Source organism: Clinocottus analis, unplaced genomic scaffold (genome assembly GCF_023055335.1).
Source record: "Clinocottus analis isolate CAN_PGR_092001 unplaced genomic scaffold, fCliAna1.0.p SCAF_14, whole genome shotgun sequence".
In the NCBI taxonomy this organism is placed as follows: Eukaryota; Metazoa; Chordata; class Actinopteri; order Perciformes; family Cottidae; genus Clinocottus; species Clinocottus analis.
Genome location: NW_027175865.1, coordinates 15,946,473 through 15,974,339, shown reverse-complemented (window position 1 = coordinate 15,974,339; position 27,867 = coordinate 15,946,473). Strand labels below are relative to the sequence as shown.

The 27,867-nt window shown below is 43.5% G+C and overlaps 1 protein-coding gene across 1 annotated transcript in view; it reads right to left on the bottom strand.

Moving 5' to 3' along the window:
- Positions 1 to 27,867, bottom strand: part of khdrbs3 (KH domain containing, RNA binding, signal transduction associated 3) — an 89,052-nt gene that overhangs the window by 35,010 nt on the left and 26,175 nt on the right. Inside the window, exons 2-3 of the mRNA XM_068576378.1 lie at positions 12,815 to 12,933; positions 3,554 to 3,670 (exon numbers count right to left, since the gene is read on the bottom strand). Coding sequence (XP_068432479.1) covers positions 3,554 to 3,670; positions 12,815 to 12,933 — 236 coding nt within the window. The remainder of the gene's footprint in view (positions 1 to 3,553; positions 3,671 to 12,814; positions 12,934 to 27,867) is intronic.

Sequence of the window (27,867 nt, the reverse complement as noted above, 5' to 3'; positions counted from 1 at the left end):
CAGACCTCTTTCCCTTTCATGTGTTCCTTGGTAAAAATGCATGAAGAGGGGAAAAAAAAGATTTTAAAAAACAATCTTTATTTAGTGCAACACCAGATGACAGACTACTGTCAGCATGTGGCATCTGAGGACTTCCTTTTCTTTAAAAGAACAATGTTTTCTTTCCAAAGTGTCAATGTTATTCCTCCTGGATATCTCTTTGAGTATGAAACCCATCCGTATGTGTGACCACATCATTTGCATATGATATTATCATAGCGGTTTAATACACAAGGACTCCCCCCCCACACACGCCAGCGCTGATAAGAAGCGTCAGCGCTCCAGCAGAGTCCTGGAGCCGTTAAGCAGCCCACGGTGGGAGATTACAGCTGTCTGTTTTTCATATCTGCTGGCGGATCTTCCTCCCACTTTTTTTTTATTTATTTTTTTTCCTCTCTCCTCGCAAATCTGCTTACGAAAAGCCGCTCGCCCTGGAAACAGAAGGCCGGAGCGCCGTGGACGCGGGCGCTCCCGCAGACGCAAGGAACGCCGTCGAGCTCGAAGCGCTCGCGTTCAAGTGAAATTAAAGGAGAGATTTTGGCAAAAAAATGAGGTCAAGTTCTTCCAATCTGTGTTGATCATCAACGCTTCTCCTTCCTTTCTGAGGACTTATACCAGCTCGTCCTCACCGGTCGAGTGAGAGGTCGCACTGTATTGGCTCTTTAGTGGCGTCTCTTCACTGGTTACCAGCAGCATACAGAATTGATCCTTTCATTTGATTTTAAAGCGCCGAATGGACTGAAACTGCTTGATTTCTCCAATCTTCCTTCACCCCTCAGATGTGCTGACCAAACGCTGCCCTCCGTTCAGTTGAAGTGAAATGGTGATCGAGCCGTTGGCGTCTCCGGATCTGCTTCCATCCGTCAAAACCACTTAATCCGAATCAATCACACGAGCACGAAGGAGAAGTCGTAAAAATGACAATAAAAGCCTGAGAAAGGAAAAGAGGAGGCGGCTCTCCTGCAGCAGAACGCTGGAGTTTGCAGAAGATAAAAAGGGGACGGAGCAGCGAGAGTGATTAAGACATCGGCGATGACCTTAACAATTAGACAATGAGGCAAAATCACAATTGAACAGCGACCGACACTGTCAATATATTGGCTTCGTAAACCGGTGAGGACAATAAGTGTCACCCTGGACTTCATCTCCCGTAATTCAAAGGCTTGTTAATATGGGTGAAATTATAGCAGCCCGAGCTCTTCAAATAATTATGCAAGCACACACAGCTGGGTTCTGTTAAAAAGAAGGAAAACATTGGGTGCGGGACTTCTTCCACATGCGGAGCAGTCCTCTCAGTCCACGACGGTAGTCCAGCAACGCCATGCAGGGCTTCAACCCGAGAGTGAACTCAAAGGCGATTGTCGGGTCTGTCGGGCAAATTGAAGCGAGACTACGAGTCCCAGGGAGGGGAATGGATGAGTTCATGGCGGCGCTAACGAGGAGGCGGGGCCGTTACGTCATCCTGCTTTCGGAGGCGGCAATTGAGGCGCCACAACCAGCCGGTGGAGACTTTCAACCTCTCCCGTTCTTCTGAAATGCACTTCCGTATGGGGCCTCCTTGCGGGGCAGCGTGTGGTTCATCGTGTGGTTCATCGTGAGACATAGGCGTGTGTCCAGAGCCTCATGTGCTGCTCCAGCAATGGAAAGACAGCTTTGTTTCACCTTGACTTGAAAAAAAAAAAGAGTCTCAAAAGTAGATCCCTCTTTTTCTTTTTTTCTTTTTGGCTCTGCAGTGAACCGGCCCCGTGACCTCCACGAGGAATTTGAAGTGCTCAAAATGATGATGACACATACTGCGCAAGTCAGCAACCGGCTGAAGATAAAGTAGTAGTTTTGTAGCGAAGGTGTAGCCTTCTTCCCTCCCCCCTAAAAAAAAAGGAAAAGAGGAAGCGGCGCCCCGGCAGAAAGCTGTCAGTCATAAATCCCGCGTCGGTTTGGTGCAGACAGGTAAGGGCTGCCGAGGTCAGCACATCTCCGTGACAGATCTTTTCTTCAGCTACTCCAGAGGAGTCGGACCATCGACGCCTACAGAGGAATCAAAAAGAGTGTCCTGCACGACGGCGAGAAGCATCGCCTCTTACGAATCAACCCCGACAAACAAGATGGAGAGACGCAGGCAGGTCAAGAGAAGTGGATTTATTCTCCGTTAGCCGCTCCAGCATTCAATTCTGCCGCTGGGAGACATTCAGATATATATTTTTATATACAGACATGATCGAGAATGACTGAAGTCGTTAAAGTGGATTGTGTTTGAAATATAAAGTTGCCGTCTTTTCGTAAAATCCTTACCTTTTTTTTTTTTTGCCACAACGTTTCCATTTATGCTTGAATCACTGCGATGCATTTTTTTTAGTATCTTGGGACGGAGCGTATGTGAAAACAAAGACATAAATTTAGAGGCTTGTCATTTGCGCGGTCTGCACTCTGTACTTTGTTTACGATGAGAGAACAGGCTTTGAACGGCGTCAGGCGTGTTTGCTGATCCCCGAGATCCTTCCCATTTCCATAAACTTTTGAAATTTGTTTTCAAGTTGGAGCTGTTTTTCAAAGCCGTGTGTGACCCACGAGCTGTCAATCAAACTGTAGGATGGTGATCTGTTTACAGCTTTAAATTATACAATTTAAATTTAAAATGAGACAAATAAAGTTTGAGTAAAGAGTGCAGAAAAACTAAATGAGAGATTTTCCCCGTGTGATGAGGAAGGAAACTTAAACGCATTGGTTATGAAACAATTGGATTACTAATTATGTAAAACACATACAGAAGCTGCGTATTAGAACAGACTTCAACACGTTTTTTGAAAATTACATTGAATGAAACTGATATAACAATAATAGTTTGATTAATTAATTCTAGTTAACCAGCAGACAATTCAGCTGCAACGATTTTGAAAGTTTTTAAATGACAAAAACTGTACAAAATGTGCTTGTTCCAGACTGTAAAATGTGAATATTATCTTGTTAACTTAGTTATCTAAATGAATATTAGACATTTAAATCAGCAAACATTCAATCATAATACGTATAATAATAATCAAATCAAATAAAAAGATATGCACAAAAACTAAATAAGATACAAAACAACAAAGAGATCCAAAACAAAAAACAAAACAGCAAAAAGAGATGTGCAATGACGACAGAGAGATGCAAAAAAAGCCACGAGAGACGGTGATATTTTCTTGTTAACTCAGTTATCTACGAGAGTAAAATGAATGTTGGACATTGAAATGACCAAACATTCAAATGCATTGCTTTTGAACAGTTTTAACTTCATGAAGGAAGAACTTCACATTTGTAACTTTGAGGAAGAAGAACACAAAGCCACATCGCGTCACTTTGTCCCACAATCCTAATGTTGGATTTACATGAAAAGTTCTCCTTCTAAACTTTAAAGGTCCAGCCCGCCTTCACTTCAAGCCGTGTGAAGACAGCAGCAGGCCCCGATGAAATGATGTGCCGGTAACAGAGTGAGATCAGCGGGTGGAGGGGTGAAAGAACAGTCAGGTGGCGTTACCTTTTCTTTGTCTCTCATGGATCCTTTTCCAAGAATTGACATCTTTGTGAGCGTGTCCTCCTGTAGTCTCTTTAACGAGTTCCCGCGTGGCCCGAGGAGTTTGCCGACAAAGTTAAACTGCAACAGAGAGCGAGAGCGCGGATCAGTGTGTGTTTGAGATAAAAGAGGCGCAGACGTGTCTCCTGCCAGAGCGCCGGCTGAAGCTTAATGAAACATTATCAGCAGTTTCTGCTGTCGCGTCTTGACGGGATCAGCCTGGAAACATCTCCGGGAGACGTCTCATCCCAGGTTCACTCCGTCACCTTTCTCGTGGCTTTGTGGTTTTCACAGTGCAGGAAGAAAAGTCGGAGCATAAAAGTAGCGTTAAAATCAGAAGTATGTACAGTGGACACAACGAAGTCAGTCACAAACAAAAGCTGTTATTCCCTGCGTTACACATATTCACTTCATGTTTGCATGTACCATTTGTTTTTATGTAATTCCCATAATCCTGGTGGAATAAAAGAGCGTTTCAAGAAATGAAAATACTACGTAAATCGCTGTATTGTTGTTAAACCCATCCGTGAAACACCTTTGTTCATGTTAGAGACCTGACACTTATCTATTATGTTATTAATATGACAAATAACAGTGTTTTTCATCTCTCCAAAGACGGTCAGTGTCCTCGAGGTTATTATGTTTCAGTGCAAAGCCGACAGTAATGAGACCGAATTCTTCGACTGCAAAGAGGCTCCGAACTTGCAACAGCCAAATAAAAAAAAGACTGTGAATAGAGTATAATATGCAACACAATTAAGTCATACAAATAAAACATATCTCCTGCGGTCCGTTCGAGTAGACCGTAAATAAAAGCATCGATTAAATGCCCGCGGTCGGCCCCGACGGCCTCCACTAATGAGGTGGAGGAGTCTGCACCTGTTTGTTGCCTGAGAGGTGGAATCCAGGGCAAAAGAAACCTCTGTTGTTCCAAAAATGTAATTACCAGCAGTCCATGGCAACGACTAAAGGTGATAAACTCTTCTCAACCTTCAGAAGTTTGGCAGCTTGACACTTTTTTACTGATTAAGTCAAACCGGGGTGAGTGATGGGGACGAGACAATAATCTAGATCCCAGTAGAAAAGATGCCCTTGTAAGGTGTTATAATTCATCAATGCGTCTCATTCATCAGATTATTTAACAATCTGCATCCAGCCAATGTGTTTTGAGGTGTTTATTAGACAGATGGCAGCAGAGGCATGATGGGAAACATATGGAACAACATGCAACAACATTTCCGGGCCAGATGTTGCAGTTCACGGACTAAGCGTTGACCCCGAGGTCAGCAGGGCCGCCCCCCACTCAACCATCATTTAATCATTATTAATATCAAAAGCATTTCAGTCCCACTACCAGATTATATAAATGGTCACAGACACAAAAGATGGTCAGAAGTGATGCAGCAGAAGCCGAGATACGCTGAGTTTTAGCACCAACGTCAAACCTCTATTCACTTCCCACAATGCAACAGTTATCTCAGTGATGTCAGGCGTGATACAGCTCCCTCCAGAGCGACAGAAGACATTATACAAGTGTTTTCACAGGCAGTGTACAACTCCCCATGACTAGTTTCACTACTTTATTTTACATTTGAAATGTTCTTTTATCAATTAATCCCGTGTCCTCGTTAACCTTTTACGTTCACCACTCGCATTGAGTCGCATTGACGTATTTATGGTGATTTTATTTGATGAAACCAGAAACTGTACCGACATCGGTTTGAAAACATCCCCTTGAATCTGTTGAACGGCATGTTCCCCGAATGTTTGAATATAAATGTGCAACATTATCATAATGCGCGTGTTTGAGCCAACATTGAACTTCAGCGCCGCCGGCTGCGTCTCCATCTATCAAAGGCTTCCCGGCTTAGATTACTTCACAAGGTCAACGCTTTTTTTAGCCGTAAAAAAAAAAAAAAAAAAATGTTATGCATTACTGTGTCGAGGCATGTTGTGTGCAGACACCCATCAAAGTCGTGCGTCCTTTACGCGGCCTAAACGCAATTCCACCGGCAGCTGGAGATGGCCGGGGAGACAAAAAGGAGAGCGATGCTTTTCTCCCCCTCTCCGTGTTTTCCGTTAGCCGTGAGTTATACAGCTGTCTCCCTCAACTATCTAGGTCATCAATTAGCTTGCAGGAGGTAAAAAAAAAACAAAAAAACACTCTGGTTCTACACCTCACCTATATCTCTCCCGCCTTTTGTTCACAACCCGAGTGCTTATTAGGAGGCTCCTGCCGATACCTGGGTGAGGGATTCGACAGGCGAGCTTTAGTGATTCGCTCGAATGCGGTAAGTGACTGTTGATTTTCACTCCGGCCGGGCTGAACTCCAGCAGCTACTCAGCTACTGTACGTTCCTTCAGCTTTTTTTTTTATAGCTAGCCCAAGTCCTGTGGCTGGATGTGATCTTACAGGCGCCTCTCCCGCCCTTCGCCTCTTAAAGAGCCGTGTCCCACTGTGCTAATTCCCCAAAGTAGCCTCCCGCGAAGTCTCTAACCTTGAACGGATGAATATGCGAGACATGTGCACCTTCACATCGGAGCGTGTGGACTTTGATGCTAACTTCCGTCACCTGAAACAATTCAATGGCTCCCGCTCAAACGTGCACATTAATGAACTCCGTGTGTATTGCGTGGGACACAATACACACAAAACGGCCTCTGGTGTATTTAAATATATGAACGGGTGCATCAAAGGAGACGGCGCTGGCGCCGGGGCGAACAGAGGTTGTCAGGAAATGTTTTAGGCGTGCTGAGTTTAACCGATGTCCCGCGCATCCATCATCTCCACCTGGATAGAGCCTCGGTCACCGAGCTGCACCGTCTCTTGAACAATGAATCCGCGGGGCCCGGATCACACGGCCGGCGTCCCGCCGCGCTGCTCCGGTTCCACGCGCACGCCTTCCACCCGTCTGACATTGTTGTCAGACGGGTGTTAGTGCGGATGTCTTGGGTCGATGTATAAAAAGTGCTTGAGCACGGAGAAAAGCTGGTTTTTCGTATTGAGAACAAACCGCCGCTGAGTTGCTTACAATATTCTCGGTAAAACCATCAAGCAGAGAGCAGAAAAGAAATTCACGGAAAGGGAAAAATGAGACTGTGAAGCAGCACGGCATCATTAAACTGTGCTCGCCGACCTCAGAAGCGCCTCTGACATCGTCTGAAAACATGCTTTTACTTTAAGATTTGATTCATTTCCAAAAGTGTTTGGATTCAATGTCAGATTCTGTGAACACGGTTTGTTTCCATTGTAGGTCCAGTTTGTTGGTTTCCAGTTGAGTCTTCCTGTCTGCCATGCAGAGGTCACGTGAAGCCGCATGAAGCGTTAGCGATAGCTAGCTAGCTAACGAGAGACGTCGCGATATGAGATTTTGAAACACGTCACAGACACAGGTAACATGACATCTTGACAAAATACCCAAGTTGTGATCTTTAACCTTTTTTGGTGCATCCTGAACATAAACTAGCTAACTATTTTTGCACCTTGATTTGGGCATGAAAGACTCGATGATCATCTCAAAGATGTCGGAACACATTCAAAGTGTCGGACTCCTTTGTTGTCACTATTCAACCTCACCTGTGGCAGGTTGGATATCCAGCTTCTACAACAAGTAATGGCAAAATGTGTGACTGAGTGTTTCTTTTCTATTATTTCACATTCTTAATTGTCTTTTTTTAAACCTCTCTTTTGGGGGAGGTCCACTATATAAACCCTGTCACATCTGTTTCATCAAATTATCTTCCTCAACACACACAAGCTCAGGCGCTCAACGTGTCCCTCTCGTCGTCCTGTTGTAATAAGCATGCGGGCGTGTTATAGTTTCAGGCCCGTTGCAGCTCATACACACTCAACAGAGTGCGATAAGCACCGAGGAGCACTGACCAGGCTGTGCTCTTTGTCTGTAATTACGGCTTAAAAAGAGGCAGAAAAAATACTTTCACGAAAGGAATTGTTCAAGAGGATCGAGGGTTATAACGCCAATAGATATTAATACTAAACACTGCGATGGTCTGGATTATAGACATGCTGCAAGGCCATCAGATCCCCGAAGGGCCCCACTCGCTCCAATGCTGCAATCTGCGTCAATTTAATTCATTCCAAATCAAATGTATAGCATGTTAAAGGCACAACTAAAGCACAATTTAAAATGACGAACATGGTAAGGACCTCAATCAAGTTTCACTCGTAAAATGTTTAGGATGGGTTCAATGCAGAGGTCACATTTCATGTAGGTTCCTGTATGTATTATGATGATTGTAATGAAGCAACTGTCTGTACATCTTTACAACGTTTCCCCAGGTTTTGTGGCAGGTTAAACAAGCCTCGGGTCATGTTTTTATAACTTGTCTTGAGCCACTTCAGACAGTATTACAATGCTAGTGATTTGTTCGCCGTTAATTTATGTTCCCGACTATTTAAAAAGAGATGATGCAGATGTTTGACTAATGCCGGTTCATGTCAGAGAGAGAGAGAGAGGTCTTCATCTGGACGTCGCGTCACACGAGCGTCTCCCCGTGTGGACAATCCTCCGAACACATCAATGTAATCCCAGCTGTTTTTTTTGTTTTTTTTAATCAGAAATCAAAATCTGTCTGACTCCTACTGTGATTGATGCTCCGGGGGTTTTGCTAATGCTTGAGTTATGACAAGGGATTATGTGACTTACAATGAAAACCTGCCTGGGCTCCTGCACTGGTTCATGTCATTAAAGCGTGTGAGAGGATTGTGCGGCGGCCGTCTACAATCACCACAATAAAGGCTGCTGTGTTTAAGCACAGGTTTTTGTGGCCTGCTGCTCTGTTGTGGTGTTAGTTACACACACACACGCACACACACACACACACACACACACACAGAATGACTAAGAAAAAAGAACAAAAAGGAAGAATTGTATTCAGCTGAAACAAAAAATAGGAAAAAAAATAGTTATGCGGATGATTGGAAAAACAGTGGACACAAGGAGAGAAAGGATGTATGATTATTCACACTAAACATGAAAGTGTGTGTGTGTGTGTGTGTGTGTGTGTGTGTGTGTGTGTGTGTGTGTGAGATCTTTTCATCATTTGCTGCATGCGATACTGCGAGTCTGGCGAAAGGTGTGCTCACGGAAGAAAGCCAGCGCAGAGTGATTGTGCTGAGGACAGCAGGACGGGAACTACAGCAGAAGGATAAATCACCGCTCCCAGCGCAGAGAAAAGCCACAGTCTGAACTGGAAACAAACCAGTGGGACTCCTTACGCCTCGCTAATGGCTCGCGGCGCTTTCTGCCAAAAGGCGCTCTGCGAGAGAGGGGGAGGGAGAGGAAGAGGGCCCACAGATCAAAATGCACAGATGAGCGCTGATAGTGCATCCTTGTTCAGGAGGTGGGGTATTTTTAGTTGCTGAGTAGGTGTGACATTATGTGTCATACTCGTGAAATCAGGATTTTGAATCTGAAGCTCTCTAATTCTGTAAGTAATGCTTAAATTATATCTAAATGGAAGCTCCTGGGTGAGCATCTATGAAACGATGGGCCCTGATTCAGCAAAATCTTCCAATGTGTTGTGTCCTGAATGTATTCCTGCGAAAAGGTCAAGGTCAGATTAACCCTCACCCCAGTTCTAACAACGATGAATCCCTTTGTTCTCGTGAATTGAACAGCAGTCGATCCCAATCAGCAGGTAAACGCCCATAAAAGGCCATCGGACTGCAGGGCCAAATTAAAAAGAAAAGTTAAGAGAATTGCGATGAACTCGTGTGTGCTCAATGTTGTTATTGATTTCATTTATTTGTTTTTATTGCATAGCTTTTATGATGATTCAAAGGAGGTTTTGTAAAGTGTCTTTGAGTACTATTTAAGTGCTATATAAATTTAATGCATTATTATTAGTAGCAGGAGTCGCATCAGTCAGCCTTTTACCGGCCGTCATGGTTCCCTATTACAACATTTGATGTGATTGTAAGTGTTCATGTATTTTCTAAAGGCCAAGTTTCGGAAATGTGGAAAATAATGACTTAGAAGAATCAAAATAATAGCACACATTTGCTGAATGAATAAAAAGAAACCACAAAACTGTCCTCTCTCTCATGTGCGTAAGTGCGCTCTGGAGTGTGCGTACCTGGCTTTTACGTTGAAACAAATCCAATTAAGGAAACATTGGCGAATGTCGAGGACAAGTGGGGTTTTAAAGAAGAATATTCTTCTCAAGCGAACGAGGCCCATTGTTTGCTGCAGAGCTTCCACCGCTGAAGAGCCCATTACACGACCGAACTGCACCCGTACGGCACAAAGATTCATCACTGTTGTGCGTCCAAAACCACGGCTGAGGAACAGCTCTGTCTCATCGCGGGGAATCAACAGCCTGGAACCTCGCTGCGTGGCGTCCTTGCCCGCTTCACACTGATAAAAAGCCATGTTTGCGGAGGATGGATCTAACAACCCCCCCACCCCCTCCCCACCTCTTCTGCACGTGCTGCTAAATGGCTATTTGGAAAATGTCTTCAATGCCAGGAGCCCAAAGGTGATGCTCGCAGCTCAGGAGAAAAACCCATTCGAGTCAGACCGATCACTCTCGCCATTGCTACCTGTCAGATGGAACAAATTGAATTTGTCTTCCTTCGGTGGCTTGTTGGAGCTCTAAACAGCGTATTAGTACTACTACTTATCAAAGCTGTCAAAGCAAATCTGTTTAGCTGTGAACCTCGGAGACTTAGAACAGCCTCCAGATGACACGACATGCAAACAAACACAGCTCTCAGACCGTCACAGCGCCGCACCTCAGAGTGCTCAACAAGTGGACTTAGATTTGGTGAAAAGACGTTCCAACGACTGTAAGCCAGACGTTTGTTTTTTAAAACTCTACTTTAATATGTTTACTGCTCACAAATAACTGTTGCTTTGGCAGGATTGATTTCTGGAGGCGGTCCTGACTGAACATTGATATTCAGCCCGTGAAGGACAACACTTTATAGTACCTGCACGCGATGCAGCGTTAGTTAAGTATGAGTAAACACTTCCTTCATCATCAACAAAGCATTGTTCTACACTGGATTCAACATAAGCATTATATAATGCTTCATAGCACGCAGTTATTACATAGTGTTAGCGTATATTTTAGTTTGTCTCTGTAATATTTGGTCCTGTTAGAGGCAGCAGTGGCCAAGATAACTCTCTCTCCATTATATAATGCCTCATTTACAAATGGTGAATACATCACGTATGAAGTGTGGAAAAACGCTTTATGAATGATGAGTGAAGTGTTTACTCATACTTAACTAATGTGTCATAGCATGCAGTTATTATAAAGTGTTTCCAGATGTTTTGCACTGGAGTCTAACTTTCACGGTCTGGTACCATGCAAATGCACATGAGTGAACACACACACACATATATACATATAAATATATGTATATATATATATATATATATATATATATATATATATATATATATATATATATATATATATATGTGTGTATATATGTATATACATATATATATATATATATATATATATATATATATACATACATACTTACATACATATACATATATATGCATCCATCCAAATATATATATGTATATATATATATATATATATATATATATATATATATATATATATATACATATACATATATATATATATATGTATATATATACATATATATATATACATACTTACATACATATACATATATATATATATATATATATATATATATATATATATATATATATATTCACAGATTATATTTTTGCATAATGTGGTTACTGTGGTTGTTTTTGTTAAAACATAAAAATAAATGATTTTCACTGTAATTTCAGGAACATTTTCTCTCACATGAGATGATGAGTGTAAATGAAAACGCTGGAAGATTTTTCAGCGACAATTATTTTAATTTAAAGAGTGTTGGCAGAGGACGTGTTTGTGTGCGTGTGTGTGTGTGTGGAGTTTTTAAAGCTATACGTGTGAAATGAATCGCCGGTCTTGAAACTCATTTTTACACCCTGCACATTAAACTGACAGACTGACAGGCATTATTCTACCGTGCACGTCGTCCAAATTCTGCCGTTATTGTGCAGAAAATCGTGGTTTTGGGGAGAAAATAAACCCAAAAGCACCTTGATGGAGCAGTGCTGGTTGAGTGCTTCCTCTATCCTTCCCCCCCAGAGAGCCGAGGTGAAAACTTGAGTGATGTTCCCAGTCTCAGAGCGTCCCTCTCACTTTCCCACCAACCTCCCCATCGCGCTCCCAGCGGGAGATCCCTGTCATGCACCGAGCGCAAGGCTCCACTAAACCCACGCTGCCGGTGAAGGCTCCTCGCGGTGGAGCGAGGCTGAAGTGCTCTCAAATGTGGCAACAGTGTTATCGCTCAAAAGCGGCTTCACGCGGAGGTCACCGCCAAGCCGGCTGTCCCGGACACCCATCGCATGTGACTTATGTGCAGCATTGCAGCGGCGCTCTCGACCCTACGAGCTATTTGTTTTCCTTCAGAACTTGAGAAAACCTCTTTTTTTAAAAAAAAAAAAGGGGTCATAAGAAATCCCCTGCACACTCAAGAAAATAAAATCCACTGTGAGATAATTCTTCTGAATCCTATGTTCATAAATATTCATTGACAAATTAATACACCAAGACATCAAAGCGTCATTGACCAAGGTCAGTGTAATAGAGAGGTGTGTGTGTGAGGGGGAGAAGAGTGAGAATTATGTCCCTTGAACGCACGCAATCTATCCCTGAAATGTTCAGGAACATTACCTGCATGGGAGCAGGGAGCGATATTCAGGCAAATCCGTACCGCCAACCGCCATTCCTCCAGCTCGAGTGGGAGAAGACGCAAGATTGAAACGCTCCTGACCGTAGTAGTGCACGTGTGAATAGTGGAAAAATCCCCAAGTGGGGCATGAAAAGGTTATCCCGGTAATTTACCCAGAGCTGTGTGTGCGAAAGAGGCTTCGCGGAGTCTCAAAAGCTCGAACAAATTCTGAAGAAGAAGAGGAAGTAACTTCCCTCATATAGTTCTACCCCAGTTCTGTCAGCCAACATCCTCCAGATATGTTACATCTGATAACATAAAGCGTCAACAACAAGTTTCAAGTGGCTCTTGTGAGGAATCTCAATCAAAAACCGGAGCTACTGTAGTTGGTTTCATTATCTATAAATACCCCATCTGAAAGTCTCTATCTGTGCTCTTGACATGCTTGGAGAAGTCTCTGGCTGTGGCGGCGGTGCAGCACTTACTTTAGGAAACTGCTTGACTGGTATTAAAATTTTCTGGCCCAGTTTCATGTTCTTGTTGATGACGACGTCGATGAACTTCTCCTCTTCCTTGTCCTCGTCTTTCTGAATTTTCTCGATCTCTGAAAGGGAAGGAAAGAGAAAGCTAATGAGCCGGCGTCGACGACAAGCTTCTTCATTATCAACCAGAGGAACAGTCGGACATTTTGGAATGGTTTCTTTCCACGAGAGAGAAAAGAAGATCAATATAGCATTCTCCTGGCTAGCGTAGCTTAGCATAACAACGTCAAACAGGTTTTGTAATTGATGTAGAAGGAAGCATGGTGCCAAACATGGCAACCTCACTGTGACCCAGCTGTGCTTATATATATATATATATATATATATATATATATATATATATATATATATATATATATATATATATATATCCGTCCTAAACTCCGTCCAAGATATGAGTTGTGAATTTGTGATCTTTTGAGGTTTATGTTTTCTAAACGTTAGACTAATCTGGTTGTTCTGTTTCCCCCGCTTCAAACATGCTAAGCTAGGCTAGCCATGGGCCGTAGTTGAGTTAGAGAAGAAAAAAAAGAGGTTGATTGATGGATTAGTTGTTTGGCTCCAACATTACATTAAATATCTTTTGATCTTGGACTGTTGGCAAGACTAAACAAATCAAACACTGAGCAAACAATTCAATAACTTTTAAAATAATCAGAAGATAAATCAATAATGAAGTAAGTATACAGCGCTATAAACAATGCACATGGCTTTCAACCTTCCCATCTCACTTTTTGGAAGAAAGTTTGTCAGCGGAGTTCCCAAAAATATGAATAATTCACTAGTTTTAAAAGGAAACATTTCAAAGACCCCATGCTGTGAAAGAAATGTGATAACCCAGAACCAGTTATTAATGTTGAAAAGACTTCGCCAGGTAAGCAGTATTCCTGACCGTTCCTGAGTGTTGCTCTGCAGATTGGCTCGACCCTTTTAGGCGTCGTAAACAAAGCATCATTCCTCTAACCTTTAGGCTCCGTCTCGATCACCGTAACACTTCTCAATTTGAGCAGAGAACCCAATTTACGTTTCCAGAAGAAGAAACTAATAATAATAATAATAATAATAATAATAATGGGGAGGACATTGGAGCTCGCACCTCCGGGCTCCCAAAAGTGTTGGCTGTCACCGTTCTTCTGACGGGAGACGGAGACTTTGATGTATTTGGAGATGTAACCTTGAACGTTTAATCAGATGGATAACATCTGTGTTTCAGCGCCAGGAAAATGGTTTTGCGGAGAGGGCGGCTGAGAGGTGTGTGGAGGTTACGGCTAAAGACTCCCGGCTAAAAGCCCGGCAGGGGAAAAGGTGAAGCAGAGGGCAAGCTCCATCACAGATGTGTTTATGGTGTTCAAAAACGACTTTTAAGTAAGAAGAAGCAACAACAACAAAAAAAGATTTAAAAGGGCGAGGTCGGGATTCTTTAAAAGCTTTACAGTTCACGTGTTAATAGAAGTTTCTTTAGATTGGTTCACATTCAGATGCGATGGTGAGATTCTGGTGGAAGAAAGGTCCTGTTTCAGTCTGGCAACGTGAGAAACTCAAACATGTGCACATGTTCAAACGACCAGAGACACCACATGCCCATTTTTTCAATTACGCTGGATCAGAAGTAAGCCGGGCATATCAGCGCCGCAAACTGGAAACTATAAAAGGCGTTGGTGATTTCTCAACAAAGCTCTGCAGCAATACGGCGGAATGTAATTAAAACCTTTGATACGAGTTTTAACGAGGATAAAAGAGGTATCAGGGAGACGGAGATATCTTTAAGCTTGGGTTTATCCCAAGGGGGGGCAGAGAGTGCACACGTTCTGAGGAAAGACAACATTAATATTAACGCCTCTTTTTTCTCCTTTCCACCAGGCGTCGTCCTCAAAACATCTGGGCTCTGATGTGTCGGGAGATTGTGACTGAGACTGAAAATTATCCATGTTTTTTTGGTTTTTGTTTTCAAAGCTCACGGTTTCTTTTCTTCGGCTCGCCCGCAAATAAAACCCACCAACAGAGCACGGCGATCAATCAGCAGGTGAAATAAGCAGCCAAACCGCGGCTTCAAATGAGCTCAACATCCGAGCTCAACATCCGAGCTCACGCCGACACGCGAAAACTAACCGACTGCGGCGTCTTTTTTTTTTTTTTTTTCAAAAGATCGCTTCTTTGCGGTGCAGTTTCTTTTTGGCGGGCAAAAACTCTTGAAACTGCCTCCGCCCGCGAGCGCTCGCCGAGTGTTTTCAAAAGGAAGAGATTGAAACGCGCGCCACTGAAGCGAGCTTAACGGGCCCGTTGTTTTCTTTCTTCTTTTTATTCTCGCCCAGCTCCATTGAGGCTCCTCTCTTCCGGCTGTAAGTAGCGTGATTTCTGCTATTCGCTAATACCACATGACGTTTGCCGTTGCTTTTGTAAGCCATCTGATTTTTCTTTGTATAAATTATGGATCAGCTGCACAATACACATGCTGGTCCTCGACTGCACTCGGTATCTGACTGTACTGTTTGTACTGGTTTTAACTGTTATGTCTTGCACGTTTTTGTGTGTATTACGTTTTGTCCTGTCTGTGCACCACAGGAAGATTAGTGGTCAGCTCACGGGAATCCAGTTAATCAACTAAACTAAACCTTTATTGAATAAGTGCGTTAGACTCCTGGAAATCATTGAAACGCACCGAGAATCACTCATAATTGTTTTGGCCGCCAGAATTTTTTAATAAAAAATAGAATCAAATCAATTCAGTCAATTGATGAAGCTTTTAAAGCTTGCGTTGCTCCAAAATGCTTAAATAATATATGTTTAAAGTATACGTCTCGGCCATTACATCTCTGGTATTGCTTTCCAACTTTTCACCAACATCATTTGCCAAAGAGGTGACGTTGCTAAAAACACAGTCCCATAGTCAGCAAGGCTCTACATGCAGCTCTCCTCTTACATTGCACTGGACCCAAAACATCGTGTTCAAAAATCCAACAGGCAGAAGTTCATATTCACGGTTACAAATGTCTAATTATGTAAAACTTTGTGAGAATAATTGTATTATCATTATAAATAAAAAGAACTCTAGTCAGTACGCTTCAAATGAGGTGCTTGTGTAATTGTCCCGACCACAATGTCACAATTAGACGTTAATACAGTTATTCACAGTCAGAGGTTGGAACGTACGGTGGACTTTGAACCTCTCACGTTCTCTAGTTATCCTTGACACGCCCACTTTGATAACTTTTTACCCCATGCCTGTCTTTGAGGAGAGGCCGCTATCCGCGATGTGATGACTCACAGCATCTCACCCTGATGGATAACGGCAGGTTTCTTTACACGGTGCATGTTGCACATTTGCAGTTCGTCGAAGGTTAATGACTCATATTATACTGGAGGAACGAAACAAAGTTTCGCTTCACACAATAGGAATAACCAACATATTTAAACAGCAACAGCACCCCTCAGTAGAACACACAAAGTCTGCTAATTTAATATTTCATTGATTCATGTCAACTGCCTCTGCGCAGCAGCTGAGACATATTGGCTTCAAAAAGCTGAATTTAATTAATTTTCAGAGCTTCACAAGTCGACTTTGTTGCTAAATGACGATCCCGGATCAGAACAGTTAACTCTGTGACTCCAAAACAAACACAATAGCATGGCTGTGATAAACTGTGATTGTACAATATCCGCCTCCCTTGTTTCTTTGGGATCCGTTCGTCGAATAAGTCAACTTTACAACCTTTGCACACATGAAAAATATATTTACAGTCTATAAAATGCGCCCCTCTGGGTGACAACACCCAACAACGGGACACCATCCCAGCTGTCTGCTCTTCTATTAGCAATGGATTCACTTAAAAGCAGCTCTGTGATTTAGGCCTCCCCATTTAAAATTCATAAGCTGGGTAGATTTTGTGGGATTATGCATGACTTCAGCTGCACGCTGCAGAGTCGAGTTGGGGAATGGGGACTGAGGCAATTGGGTCATTAAGTCCACCAAATTCCGTGTTGAGGGGTGCGATACATCATGAGTACGGTATCTGTATGTATCCCTGGGTCCAGGGCGTGAGGGAGATTCACATCTACAGTCACAGGATCACGTGCTGGAAACCGCTTTACTGCCGTGGTTTGCTGTTTGTCTTTCAATGGATTATTTAAACTGCACACAATTCAGTTTAAATTAGAATTTTCTCGTCATATAAATACAAAATTTGGACTTCCTTCACACTGGTCGGTAATCTACGAACTCTTCATGCTTGGATTTGTGTCATATTTGTGAACTTTTTCCTTCATCTTAACCCAAATTGATGACAAAGGATGCTAAGTGTGGAAACTAATCTGACTCTAAATGAGATAAGCATCTTACACAAATAATTGTGATACCTAAAACTAAACCCTCTAGCCGTTAACCTAGCTTAGCATGAATACTGGACTCGGTTAGCGTGACCGACACCTTTAAAAATGTACCGTTTACTTAATCTGAGGAACACAAACTCAAATATAAAAACCCTCGATTTGGGATTTTAGGGTCTTCTGTAACTATTCCTGAAGAAAACATGTTTATTCCCCAGACCAGTTCTTCTGTATTTATGCAAAACTAATCTGACCGGCTCCGTGTGCATTGCACTGAAATGTGAGTGGAATCAATGTACTCATCAAAATCTTGGCAAGAAATTCGATAAACTATCAAAAATGTTTGAACCGTTTCCCTTAATGTCAACGAAACGGATCCAGAAGAAGAAAAGAGAAATAGAGATGTTCATTAATTCACTCCATGCATGCTGGAGGAAAACCCAAATGATAACCCACTTTTATCATGGTTTCATTTCCCATAACTGATTACCAATAAAATCAAAGTGCTGAGGGGCCGGGGTTGCTTTAATTTAAATGTGAAGAATAGCACCGGGTCAGCAGTTCTCCAACGAGGCGGTGCGCTGTGCCCTCGTGGTGCCACTGTGGGAAGCAAAAGTTCACAGCTCACAAATATAATAACGTATGCACGGATTCAAGCACTAATTATTCAAGCGCTCGCAGTGGCTGCGAGTGTTCAAGGGAGTTCTGACACCGTTCGACACAGACGTTGGATTATAGATATGATGACCCCCTTTTTTTATGCTTTTGTTATGCTTTTTTAATGCTTTTTTTTCATGCTGTGAGCGGAAGGTTTGGATGAGGCCGCGTCGAAAGCGATGAAAGCCTCAACCGGTGCTTTCTTTCACAGGCGGAGAGGAGCCTTATAACCCTGTTTCTGACTTGTGCTTCAGAATTAATTGTACATAACACAGTGTTCCATGCCACATTTTTATCTTATTTCTTATGTCCGTGGCTCAACCTACAGATATTTATCTAACTGTGATATTTATCTGAGTGCCCCAGGGCAGCGCATGCATCTCACAGAGACCTTCAGCAGCAGTAAATACAGGCTGTCAGACGTTTCGTCCACCTTTTTGTCCTGTTAAGATGCATTTCTTCGGTCCAGACTCATCCTGGTTGATGTTAAGTGCTGAGAAGAATTTGTTATTTCAACTTTCTGCTCGCATTCCCCGTCATAAATAAAGCAGTAAAAAAAAAAACATTGCACTCATTTGCATTTTATGGACGTTATTATAATTTGCACCGCTCCTCATTTCCGCTCACCTGCATAGAAGAGCTGAGCTCACGGTGCGTTTGCTCGTGTAAATAAATGAATTGAGAAATCGTGAGGAGACGGCGAGTTTCTCTTCGGCTCCAACAAGCGTCTGAGGCAATAAAAATATATCTTGTCTAACCAGCACAATGGTAGTTGGCAGCTTTACGCCACTTCCTTTATGCGACTGATGCTGCGTGTGGCCGTCTGCGGCAGACAGACTCATTATTTTGTTGTTTTGCAATTACGGGTCAAATGAATGAAATGCTCAAACATGAATGCCACATCGTTATTCTCATTTTCCATTTTCTATCCAGCACAACATGCTTATATAAACACAATCAAAAGGACATTGAGGTCACTCAGATACAACTTTAATGAAAGAAAATTGCAGGTGGAAGATTGTTTACCCCTCCAACAAAATGCATATGCACATCATACATATTTAAAGGCCTTGATTTACTCAATGTGCTTCCAACACTTTCTGACAAAGTTGGTTATTTGGTTGGATCTGCGTCACGGTGGGCGGGGCAACAGGTGAGTCACGTATTTCTATGCACCAATCAGAATTCAGCTTTAATTGATATTTTTGTCTTTTACTTTATAAATATCTATACACAAAACAAATTATGTTTAAACTGTGGCGATAAGTGGCGTAACACGGCGTAACATTAGCACAAGTATGAATGCGTAATAAAATCAGTGAACCGACTCCGTAATGTTCATTATAAAACAATATCGAGCTAAAGTTGGCTAACAGTAGCAACGATACGCTACAGTCTCACGCGGTGCCAGGCTAAATATCTCAGGCTGTTAGCAGCAAAACCCCTGACACGATTGAATTGAGCGAGCATGTTTTTACTGCTTATTAATTAAAGAAGTGTGTGTTTTTTCTTCTTTTTAAAGTTACATAAAAATTTTTTTAAAAACAAGGTTTCAGGGGCTTTCAATGCATCCCAAATGCACATCAAATACTTGTACTTGCTAAATTATTGCAATCTGTATTTTAGCATTGTAGCATTTTCTTTACCAAGAGAGCAGCATTAAAATGCTTTTTGACATTTCAGGTACAACACGGAGCAACCAAGCCTTCATCCACGTATACATACTGATCCACAGAGATCAAAATGCAAAATGTCCCAAGCTCAATAAATTAGGAGATGCGACGGCGGTGCTTTGGAGACGTTGCCTGTTTTTGCTTCAGCCGACACAGACTGCACTCGCCTGATACAGCGCTGAGGGCTTCAGGCAGCGCGGCCAGCGCCAGAAACGGTTTGCCACACACACATTTCATGTGTGCTACCAGTGTGACTGCACGCATTTAGCGTGAATCATAGTGTCAAGGCTTTGACCCCCTTGAAAAAGAAACACTAACGCTCAAATAATAATAATAATATATATATCGCCTCGACTCGACTCGGTTCTGTCCTGAAATCTCAATTTCACTCTGGCTCCTCCGTTGCCTTGACAAGGTCAGGCTGGCAGCGGGAATTCGTCTCGCCCCCTAATCTGGAGATTACATTCTCGGCGGCCGGGCGAGGCGCTCCTCCCCTCCTCCCCCTTCCCTTTCTAGCTTCTCTCCCTGAAAACCCTGCCAGCCTGGCTCTCCACTGCGAGGTAACGAGCCAAGACCCGCTTACAGTGTGGAGATAATGTCCGCGGATTAAGACAGAGAGCCCCTCGAGTGGTGCCTCTTTCATTTTCCAAAGCGTCATAAACAACATCCGGCCGGTCGGGGGACTCGGAGTGCTCCGCGGATCTCTGAGGAAGTCCCGCCCTCTTCTTCTTCTTCTTCTTCTTCTTCTTCTTCTTCTTCTGGTGATCTTGAGCCCCTCAAAACTCAGCGGTAATGGCGAGAGCATTGAGACAAATACAAAAGAACATTTTTCTCTGCAAAAATTGTGGGATCTTTAGGAATGCTCTTGTCACCCTCGGGGGTGAGTCACCAATTTAAAATGGTTGAGTTAAGAACATTAAAGTTCCTTCAAGATCCCCTTGGGTGGCGGGGTTGTTTCAAGTGCACAAGCTTGTTGTTTTTTTTAAAGGCCTCCACTCGCCTCAAAGATGCCAGAACCGCTACAGGCGCCATCGTTGGTGTGACAGCGTTCCCTAAACCTCGGGCCTGCGTTGTTTGCTTATCATTAAGATAGTTGCAGGGTGCATTTATCTTGGCACCTGTTCATTTAAAGACTTGCTTGCACGGAGATTATCAAAGTGTTCTCAACCTGCCAGAGGATTTCTGCTTTACAAATTTGTCCTCATCCGTGAAATCCTGAGCAGCTGCATTAAACAGCAGAGCGTTTTAGGTGGAGGCTTCGGAGGGCGCGGCATCGCAAGTATCCGGGTGTGTGTGTGCCTGTTGCAATAATGTGGCGTTATCATTGGGGTCGCGTGTGGTTTAGAATTGAATCAGTGGGAATTTTAAACGGCGTCGAACGCTTTCAGGAGTGCTTTCAGGTCACGGCAGGGTGAAGTGTTGACGAGAGTGAGAACCTGCTTCCAGAGTATGATGACTTTGTGTGACAAGACCAAGAAATTCATCACAAGCAGTGAGTTAAATAGACTCACGGGGGTTTTGACCAGGAGACCGGTGTTCGTGTCCGCAGAGCGTTTCAAGACGTTTAAAGGCAGGGTCGCTAATCGGTAATTGAGAAACTAGCAAGAGCACAAACAAATGAATGGAGAACAGCCAAGTGGAGAGCGGCTGTGGCTCACGGGTGAAGTGTCTGTCCTAAGACCGCAAGGTTCACGGTTTGATCCCTGGTCTCCTCTTAGTTTGCATGTGGAAGTGTCCTTAAGCAAGACACTGAACCGCCGGTTGAACCCCGGGTGCTTCTCAGCAGCTCACCGCTCCTAATTTCCTATGGATGGGTTAAATGCAGCGACGTATGTAAAAATATGTAATATGACCAACGTAATTTAGTTTAGAAGTTTGCAATGAAAGCAGCAAGAGCTCCAAAAGTTTCTGAATCCAGCAAGAAACGGACGAGCCTCCATCCAAACCAGGACATTCAGAACATTCATTCATTATATGTATATGTATATGTATATATGTATATATATATATATAATTGACAAGGTTTTGAAGATTGTTACCAACCCTGTCTTTAATTGGGGTTTTATTAACACATTAATGACTTCTTCCTAAGTTCTCCTACTCTTTAAAACCTTCCTAACTCACTGGTGGTTTTGTTTACGTCGACAAAGTGTCCGTCGTTCACGAGAGAGCGAGATAAAACACCAGGTGAAGGACCGGGCAGAGAGAGACGTGTGAATCGGCGAGGCGCCAACACACGATACTCATGAGGAACGATGCGTGTCCTTCAAAAGGATCCCTCCTAACAGGTTTCCAGGATTTCCCTCCCCTGCATGACAAAAAGCTGGAGCATTATCTCATCACACTGGCCGTTTTTGAATGAGCGTTTCTATTTTTAGCGTTAAAACCACAGACATGAAGGGCAGGGACGGCATAGACGGCCTCGTGCTCCTCACCTCAGGTGATGAAGACGTACACAAACTCAGGGAGTGGGTGAAGTTACCGTGTCATGAATCCGCTCTTCATCTTTGATAAAGTCGACTTCATTTGAGGGGGCTGCACTTAGGGGGACAATAAAATGTCCATTAAGGCATATTTACCGGAGAAAACAAATTCTACTGATCATTAAAAAAGAACTTGACCTTGGCAGCACGTCAACTCACAACAGGAGTGTTGGGTGTGTTAATGAATATTATAATAACACACGCTGTACAACTTGCTGACACGTGCTAAACACAGCGGATGTAAGTTCCCGAACATTCAAAACTGCGGCCTAAAAAAATGCTGAATACGCAATGACTTTGATCCTCAAACACCTTTTAATAGTCCCACATATACCGTGAAAAACATATTTCTCTTCATGACATATCCTGTATTCTGCACAATAGATCAGAATTCATCAAACTGCTCTGGAGTTTTCTTACAATCAGCAGGATGCAATCAGCCGAGACGTATTTTTATGATATCTGTGAGAGTCTTCCATGAGGTCAATATGTCATTGAGTAAAATATCAGGATTCCCAAATAAAAGAGGCACCGTGTCTTTAACCTGGAGCACAACACGCTGTCCACTGAAGAGCTTTGACGTTTGTTGAATCTTGTTTAAAAAGTTAGTTTTCTGCAGAGAGTATAGCATCTTTCATGTTGTGTGTGTGTATATTTATCTATCTATAGAGAGAGAAAGAGAGAGAGAGAGAGAGAGAGAGAGAGAGAGAGAGAGAGAGAGAGAGAGATAGATAGATAGATAGATAGATAGATAGATAGATAGATAGATAGATAGATAGATCTATATCTAGAGGTTTCCCCGACTAAGAATTGACATCGACAGATTGTCGTGTCTTTTCGTTCTTGCTCATCGATCGCCCCTCTGTTCAGGCTCCACGCATCTCAGTAAAACAGTAAAAACAACAACATCGTCTGCGCTACACGTTGCTATCGCTTTAGCTGTTGTCTCAGAACAACAAACGTTTGTTTGTTTGTTGCTGTCGACACAGAGCCGACGCCCGTAGACAAAGGAGACGTTGTTTCTCCTCCTGCTTGCATTTTGGTGGTTGTAAATTAAAGCGCGTTCCCTGTTTGAGTCTGACTCTACTTTCCTTATTGCACCGAATCAGCGGCAGAAGGGAAACTGCAGGGAAGCGAAGGGACAGTCGACGGGAGACGCTGGGAACAGCTGCTGGAAGGCCTCTGCGCAGCAAACAGGTGTTTCTACGCGCCTCCCACAGCCGCTTTTAGAGGATTGTTCATCAATTCAAAATTTCTCTCTGATACCGACGCGAAGTCGACTCGGGCTTCTTGGACCGAATCGGCATCTTTTCCACGAGAAGTGAGCGTCACGGCACCGGTGGGAACGTCGAAAGAGAAAGTGATGGATCCGGTTTCTGCGCACTCTCTTCTGCTGTCGTGACTGTGGCTAAAGGGTCCTTTATACTCGTGTTTCACGCAGAGACGCAAGCACGCGAGACCCGCAAGGGCCCCTTGCGTCGGCCCGTCAGCCATCTTGCGCGCGTCGCCCAAAATTTCTGACTATCCGTCAAAGCTACGCGAGCCGTTCGCAGCAGCAAGGCTGCGATTGGTCCGCTAACCGCGTCCTGTCTGAGTCTCTCATTTCTGGTTTCATAGCATAATACCGCTGTTTTTAAAAGCCACAGCAGAAACACGAACAATGGATCCCGTTGAAGAACGTTTGGCTGAAGAGGTCCACAAATATGAGCATTTATAAAACCCGTCTGACGGAGTATCAGGACACGCAGATGGAGGTGAACTCCTGGAGGGAGATATCGGTGAACGTCGACTCTAAACGGTCGTTGCGCCACCTGCTGGTCTGGCGTATGGAAAAAGGCGGGAACCACAAACCAAAACGAGTCCGTCGATGCAACTGCGTGGCCAGCCGCAGTTCTAGTTGCAAGAGTGTGTATTGCAGAAGAAAAGATGCAACAAAACAACAGGACTAAGGGAGCGCCAGTCAACCCTCGATCTAAAGACCAGGATGTGGAAATGTGACGCTGGAAATATAACATTTCTGTTGTGTGGAGAGTTTGAAGTCACGTGCTTCATGTAGAAAACAATGTATTCGCTAACTCTGTTTCCATTGCAGTTTGCTGCATTTTGTTTTAATCCATTGATTCATGTTTCAAATGAGGAATATAATCTGGTGCCGTCCACTGATGCCCGACCTGCCGCCTTTTTGATTCTCTGGGTACAAAGAAAGTCTGCAAACAAGTACCTGCAGGTTATTAAAGCCTCACGCTGAGTGACACACCGCGTCTTTACTGGTGGGTGAGGCTCCGCCATGCCAAAAACGGATTAGCATTAAATCAATAGATAACATAATGCAATGTTCTTGACGTGTCGGCGGTCAAGGATGAGCAGGATAACAGAAGTGGACCTCATGACTGAGATCTGATACTTCATGATACTTAATAAGAAAAAAGGCCCGCATGATCCCGAATCCGATACGTTGAACTTAACACTAGAAGACACCCACTTAAGTGTCCTCTGCTCGGATTACACGGGAGATGAATCACCATCTTTGTTTATCCGCAGCCCCGGTGCTGCTTTCCTCTCCATTAGAGCGCCGTGTGGACAGAGAGACGAGCGAAAAGTCCCAAAATGAACAGCGAGGGTGGAGGAGGAAAAAAAGGGATGGAAAGATAACTCCTGTTAAACATGAGTTAATGAACAATAAATCAAATCTGGTCACACCTCAACCTTTAATAGAAACCTGGACACTAACATGAAAGGACCACAGCAAGGCCACTTCATCCCAGAATTAACACGAGCTGATGTTTATCGGTTCGACATCCCTTTTGCCTAATGAAGTTTCCCATAAAACTGTCATTAGGCTGTGAAAGGGTGGGGGGGGGGATGAGAATGAAAACTGTGCAGCTTAATGTACATCATTATCGGGGCCTCATCTCGAGGCCGCGTTATCAAAATACACTGAATCATCATAACCGGTAACGACCAGACCTCCATTTTTTATTTCAATTACTCATCGCGTGTCAATTAAAGCTGCAGACAAACGCAACGAAAAAGCACGTAAGTGGCTGCTAAAAGCATTTCGGGATGCTGGTTTGGATGTACGCACACACACACACACACACACACACACACACACACACTCCATCTCATATTCTGGTAAATAGAGAAATTCATTTCCACACTAAGTCAGTGTGCATTAGCGAGGCATTAAACTGTGGTTATGATATCATCACATGCAAATCATTTCCCCGACGTTTCTCCAACACGGCGCTAGGCTAACGCGCCGCCTCCCCGCGCCGCTCGTCCTCCGACGCTCAGTCAACCTTTCCCGCTTCCGAGCCGAGCCAAATCAATTAGATCGCAGTTTGTCATCTTTTCATGCTGGTGAGCGTCGAGCAATCCAAGAACAAAAAGATCAATATTGCAAATGAAATAAAGCACTTGATGTTCTCCAGCGGAGAGAGGCGCGCACTCGCGTCTACACACACACACACACACACACGCAGACACGCAAACGGTGTTTGGCATCGAGGAGCGAGGCGCTGGCACAGACTCTCTGGATCAGCTCCGACAAATACATCCTGCGTTGTTTCATTACCAGAGATTATCTGACAGTTTTGTGTGTGAGATTAATAGGCGGTAAGACGCCCTGAATCTGTCCCCGTCGATCCAATTTTCTTCATTACAGGTTTGCTCATTGTGTCTCCTGACGGCAACCTGAATGTGGATCTGTGTTAGCGCCTCAGAGGGGCGCAGCCACTGCAAACACACGGGGATCAAACCGACAACCCGTCAACCAGCGGACGGCCGCTCCCCCTCCTGAGCCACAGCCGTCTGTATCTGTGTTTGAGGAGTCGTAGTTTGCAATGAATACATATATCGTGCAGTTTATGCACATGTTTATACTCTGTGTTCCCCACCTTGTCAGTGAGAAAGGTTGTTTAGATTCCACAGAGGAGCATCAGTCAGTAACGTCGTAAAATACTGCGACATCACTTCCTGCTCTTCAGACGTTGGAGTCATTTATCGTTCAGCCTCCATTGAGACAGCAGAAACAGCTTCTGTCTGTTAGCATTAGTCGGCGCTCACACGCTGGATTCTTATGCAGTCAAACAGTTTTGCATCGTGACAAAATCTGTTAACTCATCGGGCGCTCTTTCAGAAAGCAAGAAAAAAAGACGCTCGAATTCATTTATACCTGGCGGAAAACCACTGTGATTGATATTGTATGCAGTTATGATATGATGTTGCTATAATTGATGCTAACGCGCTGATATTTCAGTCTGGACCAAAGTGATGAACCGACCAACCCAACAAACACGACTACAGCGCCTGAGAAGAACACATAGGATACTGATCCAACACTTTATTTTACACTTTGTTGGAAATATAATGTAATAATTCACCATAATTTCCCTGGAAGCACCTCGACAGTTAAAAACGGAAAGAAAATAAACAGGAAAGATGTCACCAAATCCTGTTTTAATAATAAACTGAATAACTGGCCTCGCCTCCTTTCTTTATGTCTTATCAAAAATACAGTCGCATTGTGCAGATGTTTAGAAGAAGAGAAAGGAGTAGTGCATGCTCTTTAAGTTGCAGATGACTTCATTATTCAAGCGCACAACACTTGTCGGTCAAACATCGGGACGGTTAACTTCCCTCCACCTGCTCGCATCCTCAGTGCAACATTAACCCAGAGAGAGTCCCATTATAGTCCTCTCTGTAAATGGCGGGTGAAGAATTCATAATTGCTCCAGACAAAACACTTCTTATGTATTTGACTTTGACCTGTTTGTGTGCAGAAAATAGCTTCTGGGGAGAAACTGGAATGAAAAAAAAAAGACATAAGATTTCACAGAAAACGTCTGGACGATGCAGGATTCTGACATTTTTGGAGCGTAGAGGATCCCGGCCCGGCCGCTCAGGGAGACCATGACAAGCTGCACAGGTATGAGGGAGGTCCTAATGAGTCTCAGCGGGCTGTGGGGAGGCACCAGCGACTCCATACCGCCTTAACAGAGTGACTTAAGGCGGCTGCACGAATGAAATGCGTCCTATGAGGGAGAAGAAAAAGAAAACTTCGTCACCTGAATTTTTCAATGCCGCCGAGGCTCCAACAACTTTCCGCTCCTTGTTTTCGGCTGCTTGTGATTTATTTCTCTCTTTTTTTTTTGCTTGTGACCTGGGGAGCTGAAGCTTACTCTGCCTTTGCACTTAAATTCCAAGCATTGGCTTTAAATGTAAAAGGGCATAACTGGTACATGGAAGATGGCATGATCTAAGCTCTCAGATACACAGCGGGACAAATCTCCGGCGCACAGTTTATAGACGCTCGCTGAAAAGGAAAATGTTTTGACCGCGAACTCGACTCCGCAGGGGAGCGAAAACCAACAGCTCTATTTTGTGTTTGTTGAATAGACTCTGTTTCTTTTTCCTGTTGCCCTGTGACAGGTTGTCCCCACTGAGTCGGCAACTCTGAGCAGAGGAGGAGGAGGAGGAAGAGGACATTATGAAGCTATTTAATGCCTAAGCATCTGTCTGTCATCATCTCTGCTATGAATTCATAAATAAGACATTATTTATGTGTATTTTGCACCATCATTGAAGTTTGACAAATAAAAAGGGCAAAACATTTTTCTTCTTTCGGTTCCAAATGACCCGCAGTGTCACTCTCGCATGAATCGCAGGATTTATAGGCGACGTGTATACGCGGAAACTCTCTAATGAGTTCGGGAACTAATTAAATAGTTATGTGATTTTTTCCACATTTCTTTTGCCGAACCTCCATTACATGACTGTCAAAAGTTTAATTACAAAAGGAGATTAAAATGATTTCACACTGATCAAATATTAATACGGCGAGTCCGATCATTTCTCT